This window comes from Suricata suricatta, chromosome 11 (genome assembly GCF_006229205.1).
Source record: "Suricata suricatta isolate VVHF042 chromosome 11, meerkat_22Aug2017_6uvM2_HiC, whole genome shotgun sequence".
In the NCBI taxonomy this organism is placed as follows: domain Eukaryota; kingdom Metazoa; phylum Chordata; class Mammalia; order Carnivora; family Herpestidae; genus Suricata; species Suricata suricatta.
In genome coordinates, this window is record NC_043710.1 from 16,198,696 (window position 1) to 16,210,988 (window position 12,293).

General features: G+C 51.0%; 1 protein-coding gene across 1 annotated transcript; it reads right to left on the reverse strand.

Moving 5' to 3' along the window:
* Nucleotides 1-7,650: 7,650 nt before the first annotated feature.
* On the reverse strand, nt 7,651-12,190 carry ZNF408 (zinc finger protein 408). Its single transcript, XM_029956671.1, has 5 exons — nt 11,957-12,190; nt 11,388-11,665; nt 10,570-10,631; nt 10,106-10,338; nt 7,651-9,281 (listed from the first exon to the last, which is right to left on the reverse strand). The coding sequence occupies exons 1-5, from the start codon at nt 12,003-12,005 to the stop codon at nt 7,699-7,701; spliced, it is 2,205 nt and encodes a 734-aa protein (XP_029812531.1). The 5' UTR covers nt 12,006-12,190; the 3' UTR covers nt 7,651-7,698.
* Nucleotides 12,191-12,293: the final 103 nt, after the last annotated feature.

Here is a 12,293-nt window from a genome sequence, read left to right on the forward strand (position 1 = left end):
ACAGAGACAAGGGTGTGGCCAGATGAGAGCTGCCCTCCTAGCCCCAGCCCCTCAACCACTTTCCTGCCTGGGAGCTCAGGAGGTGTGGCCGCTGCATGTGGGGAGGAGCCAGGTCCAGGGCCTTTGCTATGTTTCCTCTCACCTCCTAGGACCTGCTGCTGGCCCCAGAACAGGGGCCAGCCCAAATGCTTGGGGCTCCTCGGCAGGGCCCCTCCCTCTCCTTCCAACTGTCTGTCCTGGGCCAGGCCTGCGGTGACTACTGGTCCTCCCCTGCCCCTTGCCCAGCCCTACTCCCGTCCCTCCCCCATTTTCTGTTTGCATTCCACAAGGTAAATATTAGTCCTGGGCCTATGAAGACAGAAGGACAAAGAGCAGGAACACAGGGAGCACAGGTTCCTGTCTTGCCATCCTTCAGGGCTGGCCTTTTGGGTCTGGACTGCCATCATGTAGAGTCTAGGAAGACCACCAGACAGGGCCTGGTGCCAAGCAGAGCAGATAGACAGTTGGCACAGAGCTGGGGGATAGGACTCCCACAAGTCAGTTTTATTTGTGTGTGTGAATACACACACACACACACACACACACACACACACACACTGATCATGACCTGAGCTGAAATCAAGAGTCATAAGCTTAATCGACTCAGCCACCCACGCATCCTTTTGGTTGTTTTTTCCAGTTTCCTCTGATTTATGTGTCAGAGTGACAAATTCATACCCCATGGTACCAGTGGCAAATCCAAGTAGCAGGGAGAACTTTGCTGATGAGAACTTCATTTTGAAGAGCATGGGTCCTGACATCTTGTCACGGCAAATGCTGGACCCAGCCAAAGTGGCTCCTGACTTGTCATCTTCATGGTTAAGACTGATGGGTTGGAATGGCAGGCATGGGCTCTTTGGTGAGGAGACAGCATGAATACTATGAAGGCCATGGGAGCTCTGGGTCCAGGAATGACAAGACCAGCAAGAAGACTCTAGGACATTCTGATAAATTTGGTTTTGTGTTTGATCTGATCTACACTATTCCTTTGTCCCTGTAGAAACACCCCCAAGACTCAGAGCTTGTGATCTTAGTCTTCTTGCTTGCTGCAATTCTTTGGATTTCATAAATCCATTGTCTCTCTCTGATCCAGTTGGATTCAGAATTAAGTTTATCATTGTGCAGTAGATACTAAGCTACCCCTTCAAAGCATATTATAACGTTTGGGAAGTATTACAATGCTTGTTGCCATGTAGGAAGCGCCCAATAAACGCCGCTGTTACACATGATGGTACAGAAAATACACGACGCTGCCTGTGAAGGGCTCTTCCTCAGACAGTGAAACTGAGTTAAACGAACCTCTAGCTTTAAATACTAGTTTATAGGAAATACAGATAATAAGGTAGTAAGGTAACCAGTACCACAAGGAATGACGGACATTCTCCAGGACAAATGGCTCCAGTTTCTCTGAAAAATTCATGACATGGAAATAAATGGGATGGGTTGGAGAGACTGTCCAGGATAATAGAAGCCAAGGAGAGACCTAACACCCAAATGCACAAAAGGAATAGAGGTACCATGATTGGTTTAGACTTTTGAACTGAAGAACTGTAAAATGACTTCTTTGGACAAACAAGAAAATACAGATTAGCCATTCAATGATACAAAAGAATTAAAGAATTATTAATTTGCATTATATGGACACATGGTTATTATTCCTTCCAATCCCTATGACTTACAGGTCATACTGAAGAACTTACAAAAGACAGATTAAACAAGCATGGCAAATGTTAGCAATCATTAAATCTGGGTGGTGAGGGGATTGGGTACATCATTCTTTTAGACTTTTTGGGTTTCAAAATTTTCACAATGAGAAGTAAACTTAATCCCTTTAATAAGTGGAGGCTGGTATTAGTAAGTTGGTTCGATAGAGCAGCCTCCTGTTTTCTTGGGTGACGGAAGACCACACTTACCCCTGCCATTTTGCAGACAATTGAGGGAGAGCATCCCCTCTGTGAAAGTAGCTCTGGAAGGATCCAAGAGTTCTGCCAGACCAGGGTGGCACCACAGGACCCAGAACATCCTTGGGCTTCAGGGTTCACTACCAGCTCCCCAGCCTCCAGCAACTGTTCTTCACGGAAACTTCTGGGCCCAGTGGGGGCCATGCAACTGAACGTCCTTCTTGCTTCTCACCCTAAGCACACGCCTGCACAATTAAAAGGGATCGTGTTTCCCTCTAAGCACAAGGCGATGATGAGGGGTTGCATTTCTCACAAGTTGGCATCAAACAGAATCATGGGCAAGGCCAATGCTGTGTTGTAAAGTGAAGCTCTGTAATCACTGAAAACAGCAAAATTATGTCCCAACTCAGAGAGTTTCAGAGCTAGAAAGAAGGTCAGATATTAAACCCAGACGTTTTGAAGCCTAGGGCTCTGGGCATGCACTACAAGGGTGGCCTTGTCCTTTTGTGTATTTTTTTAAACCCTCAAACACTGTAAATTCACCTTAAGACAAAAATACCTTTTTCCCCCTTTTTGGCTGAAATTATGTCTTTTGAAGTAGTTAATTACCTTGGCTTTCTTTTCTCTCAATCTGATCAGTGTTTAAAAGTGAGTCAATTTCTATTTAATTCAAAGCCTTTAAAATATAGGCTCCATAGAAGAAAAAGTTAGTCAAAGGCCTCCATGGTGGAGCTAAGATTGAGAAGCACCGACATGGCCCGTTTCCCCAGCTCGCTGTACGGAAAGGGAGTCTCCTACGCGGCGAGCTGGTTGATCAAGGTTGTAGAAAGTCGGTGATGAGCAAGAACTCCTGCCCCTCCACACCACTGCTCTTCACCTCACAGGACCTTCACTCTCTGACATCCTGCTAGAGTACGGCCTCACTGCTCTATGAAGTGCTCCCCGTGAACATGCACCCGAAGTACAAAACTACTGTGAGGGAGGCTGACCTGCCTCAAACATGCAAGCACCTTAATCTCGTCTTGCAATCTAGGAAGCCTGATTACAACACGACTACTAACCAGCTGCAATTTATTAACTGCTCACCATGTGCCGGGTACATAGTACTGATAGGTACCATAAGCATCCCCATTTTACGGAGGAGGAAACTGAGGCACAGAGAAGTCAAGTACCTTGCCTGAGTGTACGCAGTTAGTCAAGAGCAGAACCACGAGCCACACCTGAACCTGTCTAGAGATAGAACTCTTTGCAGTTCATGATGCTTTGCTGGGTCCCTAAACATGATTCAAATTTTATTGTGCTGTAAGATTTTCTCATACTATTAAAGTTGCAAATGGGGATAAAGGATTCTTTATTTCCTGCACCTTTCGATGTCTGGTTTAGCAGCCACAGACACCACGCAGGCAAACCTGCATCCAGGTGTAAGGTGCACAGCACCTTTTTCATAGCACCTTTGGGCACCTTGCTAGAATTCAATTCAGCACTATATGCAGCAAACTGTTTTTCTTTTTAATGTTTATTTATTTTTGAGAGAGAGAGAGAGGACAGACAGAGACAGAGCATGAATGGGAGGGGAAGGGGCAGAGAGAGGGAAGCCGAAGCAGGCTCCAGGCTCTGTGCTGTTGGCACAGAGCTCGACATGGGGTTTGAACTCACAAACCATGAGATCACGACCTGAGCGGAAGTCTTATGATTAACTGACTGAGCCACCCAGGCACCCCTACCCACTGTTAAAAGTGACTTTATCTAGGGGTGCCTGGGTGGCTCCGTTGGTAGGGAGTCCAACTCTTGATTTCAGCTTGGGTCATGATCTCACAGTTCATGGGTTCAAGCCTCACATCAGGCTCTGCACGGTCAGAGAGCTTGGGATGCTCTCTCTCAGAATAAATAAACCTTTTTTTTAAATATTATTTTTTAAAAAGTAACTTTATTTGGAAATGGAGAAAAGAAGTAGGGAATAAAGAGATGCTGCCATTAGGCTGAACTAGAATTATTTTGACATCAGGGGAAAAGGTTTCCCCAACAAAAGCCATTATTCCAGTGATCAATCTTTTCCAGTAGTCACTGCATTTTATTTTAACTGGAAGAGCAGTAAATTAGGACTCAGAAGACCTGGGCCCTGTTCTTGTTCTGCTACAAACTGGTTTCAGGCCTTGGCAAATGTCTCCGTTTCCTCATCTGTAACACAGGCAGCTTGGACAGTGCTCTCTGATGCCCACTCTCCTCTTAACCGCAAGTGGTGGCAGAAGAGAGGTTCCCACATCACGTGCCTTTGGATTTATTGCCTTTGATCTGACCCTGCTCTGTATCCCTAGGGATGGCCTTGATGGAGAGAAAAGTTCTCCGTTTGTGTGGGGGATGTAGGTGGGGGGGTGAGCATCACAGGTTTCGGCCTAAGTAGGGTTGTGGGGTGACAGGCCCAGCTTGCCTGCACAGTCCACTACCGAGCGATAAACATACGCTTCCCTGCACAGCTCCGTATCGAGAAGGTCCCCAGGACACCTAAAAACCCTGGGCAGACACCGACTGCTAAACAGTCACCCGAACTGGCATGACTCTGCCTGAAGCAGGAGCTGGAAAGTAGGGGCTACCAAACCTCACACAGGCTCCAAGAGTAGGCTGACTCAATACTAAGTATTAGCACTATTTTTCAAGACCTTGGACGGTGTGATCTTTCTCTCCATCCACTGCCTTGGTTTCCTGCCATCCTCACTCCCCATGGATAATTTCAGAATGATGCTTTGTCCAGACATTATTTGGATCGGGCAGCAGCTGGGTAAATGTCAACAGCAAAGCAGGGGACATAGGGCTGCCTTTGACTTTGTGGTCAAGTGCCGGGAAGCCAGAGAACACTCCATGTTTCAATCCTGACTCCGTCGTTTATGGATTGTGTGACCTCAGCCAGGGACTTACCCGCTCCGCCTCGTGGTTTTCCTCATCTGTGAAACGGGTCAGAAAACCTATTCTGCAGGACAGAAGAACGGAACAGGAATGTAAGTTCTTCCTGCCTCTCTTGCCACTTACTCATCTCAAAGCCATCCACTGTGGCTTCCCACTGCCCTCACTCAGTCCCTCACAAACCTCAACCCCCTTCTTACTCACTTCTTTGGTGAAATGCTTTTCTATCCATTTCTGCTGACACATAGCCTGCAGGATTTTCTATTTGGTTGGATGCAGATTTCATGTACCCTGCAGAGCCTTCCTCCTCTAAGTGAACCCGAGGATAGGGCCTCACCCCTCTGTTCCTGCCGCCCTGTCGCTAGTCTGGCGTGACCCCCTCTAGGGCAGAGTTTCCTCCCCACACTCTGCCAGCTCCTGACGGTTTGCTGGTGGGCTCTACTGTAGGTGCTTCAGACTTCGCTCATCTCCAACCCAAATCCTGTCTGGCTCCCATCCCAGTGCCACTCAACGTGCTAACTCAGAAACCAGGAACTGGCTCTCCCTCCTCCCGTCAGTTCACACATTGTCCCTTCTCCCTCTCTGGCGATGTGTCTGCCCAAAGTCCCCACCACAGTCCCCAACCTGCCCTCAACCCTTTTCATCCTCTGCCTTGGCCACTCTGCTCCTTGCTCTTGTTTGAACCTGCTGGGCTTTGCCAGTACTGTTCCCTCTGCCTGGAATCCAGCTCCTTCTACAGACGTCAAGCTGGCTCATTTCTCTCCGTAGTTCAGGTTTCTGCTCCTGTTCATGTTATTAGAAGCCTTCCCTGACCACCCTCTGTAAAATCACACTCCCCATTTTAACCTCTCCTCCTGTGACTTTTTTTCACTGCATTTACCATCATGTGGGATGTTATTTCTTTATTGTCTATGCTCCTCAGGATAGTTACCCTGAGAGGAGACTATCTTTTTTTTTTTTTTTAACATTTATTCATTTTTGAGAGACTGAGTGCCAGTAGGGGAGGTGCAGAGAGAGAGAGGGAGACACAGAATCTGAAGCAGGCTCCAAACTCTGAGCTGTCAGCAGAGCCCGACATGGAGCTCGAACCCACGGACCGTGAGATCATGGCCGGAGCTGAAGTCAACGTTAACCGAGTCAACCCCCCAGGCGCCCCGAGAGCAGACTCTTTCTACACTACATCTGTAACTAACATGCATCAAGTGCACGCGTACATGTTGGATAAATGGTTCCATTTCTCTGCACTTCCACTGCTACCATCCCATTCCCCACCCCCTCAGCCGCCTCCTGATTTCTCCACAACCACAACTTGCCGGCCGATCCATTCCTCAGTGGTCTCTTCACACACACAGCTAGTCACGTCATTCCTCTTCTCAAAACCCTTCCAAGAGCTTCTCAATGTTCTGAGAATAAAGTCCCAACTCCTAAAGCAAGGCCTGGGTGCCCGCCCCCCGCCCCCCCCCCCGCCCCTCTTGGCCACAGCCACACTGTCTGCTGTTCACGTCCTCCAGACTCTCACTCCAGGGCTTTCCCACACACAGCTCCCCGCACTTCCACTTTCTCTTGCCCTCTCTCATCCATCAGCTCACAGCAGGGCCAAGGTTACAGCCTTACTCCAGCACTGGGCTGTGACGGTCTGAGTCTCAACTCTGTCACTAGTGGCTCTGCCACCTTGAACAGGACACTTAGAGTTGTTCCCTCATCTGTAAAACCAGAGTGCTACTGCCACCAACCTCACAGGGTTGCCATGAGGATTACACAAACTCAAAGAACTGGCCAACAGTAAGGGTGTTTATTTAATCATTATTATTCCTGGGGGACACTGACCAAGTTAAAATCATCCCACATAACATGTCCCTGTAGCACAAGCTAGTGACCCTCTGCCAACTCTTGTCCGCTTCCTGTCCTGGTAGATGCTGAGCTCTCTAAAGGGCATCGCCTCGGTCTTGCTCACAGCTGTATCCCAGCACCCAGGGTGCTGGTTCATGCTCTATGCACATCAGGATGTGACTCTGACAGCAGACTCTTGGGGGACCCGAGCCGGCAGAAGGGTCCAGATCTGGCCCTAGCTGCCGAGTCTGGTGTCTGTCAGCACAGAAACAAACCAACTTAACAGCCCTCAGATGGTGAAAAAGGTTGCCAAAACCTCCTATAGCCCGAGTTGGAGGGCACAACGAGCTGAGCTCAGCCTCTGGCATTTTCACCCTCCAATCATTCCCTCTGGTCCTGGATGGAGGTGCCTGTCCCTCAGGGAGCTCAGTGGGAGTGACGGTGCCAGTACTAAGCACCTGGCAGGGCAGTCCTGCTGCCAGCAACCTGACTGCCTCACTGGGTGGGTCACTCCTGCTGTGTTGAAAGAACAAGCACCACGGGGCGCCTGGGTGGCTCAGTCGGTTGAGCGGCCGGCTTCGGCTCAGGTCAGATCTCACGTTTGTGGGTTCGAGCCCCGCGTCAGGCTCCGTGCAGACAGCTAGCTCAGAGCCTGGAGCCTGCTTCAGATTCTGTGTCTCCCTCTCTCTCTGCCCCTCTCCCTCTCATGCTCTGTCCCTTTCTGTATCAAAAATAAATAAAACATTAAAAATAAAGAAATAAAGAAATAAAGAACAAGCACCCTGAACAGCTCCTGGTGAAGGAGGCAGAACGCGATCTACTGGAAGTCAGTAAATAGCTCTTAAATCTAGAACAAGTTTATCTTACAGTCTTGGGAAACAATGTGGTGGTCCATAAACAGGAAGGAAAATCCCTGACCTGCTTCTCAGAATAGACTAGACTCCATCAGGCAACCCAAAAAGAAAGATACAGACACCCAGCAGCTAGAAAACACTAGCTTTATGTAGAACTCTACTGGGGGAAGCAGGGGTCAGGTGCCCATCTCCACCTCCACCACTTCTGCCCAGGCACTGAAGCCCATGTCCTTATGGACGAGCACCAGGCTGGAGGCGGGGCCTGGCTCCACAAAGCACTTCTCCTGGCCCTCGGAAATGGTGACCTCGAAGACGTCCCGGGCTGGGGAGATGTCCTGTTCGTTCCATGTTTCTAGCAGTTCTGGCTCGGCCTGCACTAGTAGCACGGTGGGCTCAGAAGCAGCAGGAGGCACGCTGGGTGGGTTGGACGGTGCCCTGGGCTGGTGACTGAGCTGATGCCGCTTGAGGCTTTGGGGGAGGGTGTAGCCCATGCCACAGGTGGGACAACGATAGGGCTTGTCGGCTAGGTGGGATTTGAGGTGGCGTCTCAGCTTGGTGGCCAGTGTGTAAGCGCGGCCACATTGGGGGCATGGGAAGGGCCTCTCCCCTGAGTGCAGACGCTCATGAGCACGCAGTGTATGTGGGTCTCGGAGGGCCTTCCCACACACAGGGCACAAGTAGGCCTCCCCGGTATGAGAGATAAGATGTCGCCGCAGCTCAGGCAGCTGAGGAAAGGCATCGGCACAGTGCGGGCAGCGGTAAGGCCGCTCCCCTGTGTGCAGCCGCAAGTGACCACGCAGCGTGCCCCGCTGGCGGAACGCCCTGCCACAGTGCGGGCATAGGAAGGGCTTTTCTCCCGTGTGGAGCCGCATGTGGTTGCGCAGAGAGCCCTGGTTGGCCAGGGGGCGCCCACACACAGGGCACAGGCATGGGGCAGGGGCAGCCGGCACCTGGTGGGTCTTGCGATGCAGTCGTAGGGAGGGCCGGCGGGCAAAGGCCTTGCCACACTGGTCACAGGCAAAGGGCCTGGCACCTGAATGTACCACCTGGTGCTCTTTGAGGTCTCGCCGGGTGCCATAGGCCTTGTCACACTGTGGGCAAGGAAAGGGTCGCACCCCGCGATGGCCCAGCATGTGGGCTTTGAAGCTCTCCTCTGAGCTATAGCTCTTGCCACACTCAGTGCAAAGGAAGGGTTTGTGGCCCGTGTGCACGAATGCATGCTTCTTCAGGTGGCACAGCTGCAGGAAGGCTTTGCCACACTCCCCACACCGGTACCGTCGCCTCTGTTTTGGGGAGCTTCCTGCTGGGCCAGGAGAGCTCCGCAAGCATGCAGGGAGGCCAGGCTGTTGCTGCTCCCCCACCTGCTGGGCCCTGGACACTGAGGTCTTTGCTCTGGGTGGGCACTGGTCACGGGGGCCACATAACTTCTTGACCAGGTGCAGGTGGGTCCCCCTGGCAGAAGATGAGGAACTGGCCTCACTGCTCTCTGGGCCCTGCTGGGTAGCGGAGCTGCTCTGAGATTCAGGTGACATCTGTGTCTCGGGTGGGTCGCTCGCTGGGCCCTGCTGGGTAGCAGAGCTGCTCTGAGGTTCAGGTGACATCTGTGTCTGGGCTAGGTCCTCCTCATCCATGCTGCCACCTTGAGGGAGCAGACCAAGTGGTTGGCTCTCCTTGGAAAGTTGATCCTGGATTTGAGGCTTAGGTCTGGGGCTTTCCGTACTCTCTGCCTGGATGTTGGGGGGTAACTGGTGACCAGGATCTGCAAGGCAAGAGCGGGGGTGCTGGGGTTAGAAGAAACTGTGGCAGGAGGTAGCAGGGGTGTTACTAGGAAATTCTAAGAGTATGCGTCTCCTCCTACTCAGCCCCTGAACCTGAACTTCAGCAGAAGCAATGACACCAATCTCTTGCCTGGAACATGGACCACACGCTCTGTTGATCTTCATATTCAGTCTCAGGTGTCTCCTGGGGAAGCATTCTTGGGAACCCTAGTGCCCCAAAACTCTGGAGAGTCCTAGAACATGGCTGTCCCAGGGGCCCCTATTCTCCCTCTAGAGACGCACACTTAGGATGACTTAGGCCACCACCTCCTCACCTTAATTCATCTGAAAATAAATGAACCTCTACACCCACCCCAGAGAGAAGAAACATGAGAAACTGGCAACCTTATACCCAGCTTGCTGTCTTCATCGACATGACCTTACTATTCCAGAAAACTTACTCCAGAAGATAAAAGTTGCAAATACTGTTCATTCTAAGGAAAAGACCTAACCACTCTGCAATAGAAAGCATCGAATGACAGATTACACTCCAAGACTCTCTGAGCCTCTTACTGAAAATTCTAGCCGTGTGTCCACGAATCCTAAACTATTATGTCATGATCCTTATTCAATCCTGATCAAACTCTGTCCCATTCCACACTGAAAGATCCATCAGACTTTCCAGACTTTGCCCTTCTGCCTCAGAAAAGCTATTAAAAACTCTGTGATGCTCTCCTTTACCTCCCTGAGCCATAGCGTTGCCTTGTCTTATCAACAGGTTGATTTGGTGGTAATCTGGGAAGCCAGTGTCATATCTGACACGTACCTGTCCAAGGTTCTGCCGCATCCTCCCCAGCGGAGTCTACTTCTGTCACCACAGCCACGGCAGCCTCTTCTGGCCTGGGCTGGGTGGGGCTCAGGCCACCGGAGGGAGGCTGGGGCCACAGCAGCAACTCACAGCCTGGCAGCACAAGCCGGTACACCTGCAGATGGAGCTTCTCGCTGATCCGCACCAGGGTTACATTTCCCTCGCCTTCCAGCCTGCCCCGCTGCACCAGACTGCAAAGCAGAGGAAGAGCTAGCTCAGGAGACCCTCTTCAAGTAGCCCTCCCTATGCCCCAGCTTCTGGGCAGTCTGAATCCTAAAAGACCCCATGCCTTTGGAACACTCACTGAAAAAAAAAAAAAAAAATCGCTGGGTGGGGAATTACAGTGGGCTCCTGGTTCCACCTCATGCCATAACCGAAAGCCTCAAAGGGGCATCTTCACTACATACTCTCCTGTAACTTACCTGGTCCAGCCTGAACTCTGCTCACAAGCACACACGTCTCCCCATGGGCCTAGTGACACGTCCTGAAATAAACGAATAAGAGTCCTTCTCCCATGTGTTTGGGGGACCAGGATGGGGGGAAAAAGTGATGTAACCTTTCCTGAGACAGATCTAATACACAGCCCCTGAGGGTTAATGGTCTCTGGTTCTGCCTCTACAGGACTGTGCTGCCTGATTTTTCATTTAGAAAGGACCAAAAGCCTCGCCCCTCACCTCCCTCCCGATGTGTGGAATATTACTAAATTGAATACATTTCTGCCTTCCAGTGAGTACCAAACAATAAAAAGTAGTCACATCAACTTTTCTTTACTTTTTAAGACTTACTATGCAGTGAAACCCTTTACCTGCACTATTTCATCTATTGCTCCAAATAACCCTGGAAATAAAAAAAAAAACTCAGCTATTTTTTAAATTTTACAAATGACTTAAGTGAGGCATGCCATTTAACTAGCTAGGTGACAAGGCTGGGATCTGATTCCATGGCTTTTAAATTCTAAACACCTTAAACGCTTAAAAAAACACACAAAATAAATTCTAAACACCTTTGCTCTCGACTTTCATCACTACAGACACCAATTAATCCAATTTCCAGCGCTTTTTGCACCTTGATTCCTTAACTACTGCAAGTGAGGGGAGGAGACAGTCCTGGAGAGAAGGGCAAAGCCACCTCCTACCTCTTGAAATGCCCTGCTTCTTCTAACAAACTGAAGAGCTGTCTAGAAATGGCTGACCCTCTTGCAAGATTTGTCATGAAGATGGCACGTCCTATCTTTTAATACCTCCTTCTGCCGTGGTTTCACTCCTTCCTCCTTCCGCTCGGGGACAGACTCCTCTTCCAGCGGCCCCCAGAGCTGTCCCGGCTGCAGGGACTCCCCGACACACCAGACCCCCAAACAGTGTTCCTCGGCGAGGGAAGGGCCAAGGGCCAAGCCCCGGGGAAGGCTCTTTAGAGCGAGGAAGGCCCGTGTCGGTCCGGGCGGGAAATCTTTGAGGCCCGGAGCACAGCCTTGTCCAGAAGGGATCCATCCTAAGTCCGGGCCCAGGCGCGCGTCGGGGGCTGCAGGGAAATGGGAAGGCAATGAGGGAGCCGGCCCAAAAGGTCGTGAGGGTGGGGACCGATGCGCGAGGAAACCGCAGGCCCAGCTAGGCTCCGCAGTCTGAGGGATGTTTGGACTCTACCGGAGCCCCTCGCTGAGGTTTGAGGATGTTCGAGGACCCTGAGACATGAGGGTACCAGAGGATGATTCCGGGCTAGGGAGGAAAAGGGTCGGGGGTAGAGAGTTGACCAGGGAACGTCAGGTCCATCTAAGGCCGGGGCCGACGGTCAGAGACGCCGCAGGGCACTAACCGCACTGCAGTCTCTCGCCCTCGGGAAGCAGCTCCTCAGCCTCCTCCATCCCTCCAGAAAAGCCTCCTTCCGCTGGAAGTGAGCGTCGCCTTCTCCGCTCCTCCCGGAAACAGTCATTGTCTTCCAAATTTCCTGTCGGAATAGAGTCCGAAGAGTCAGACTCATTGGTGCACAGAAACGGGCGTTGGGGAATATCGGCGAGGCAAATCTCCGTCTGACAACAATAAGAACCACAGGATTCCACCGGACTACGAGGGATTCGAGCGGCAGGGGAAACGGAACTAATTGTTCCAATCACCTCCTTTTGCGAGGGACGGGTCGGACACTTACGCTGTCA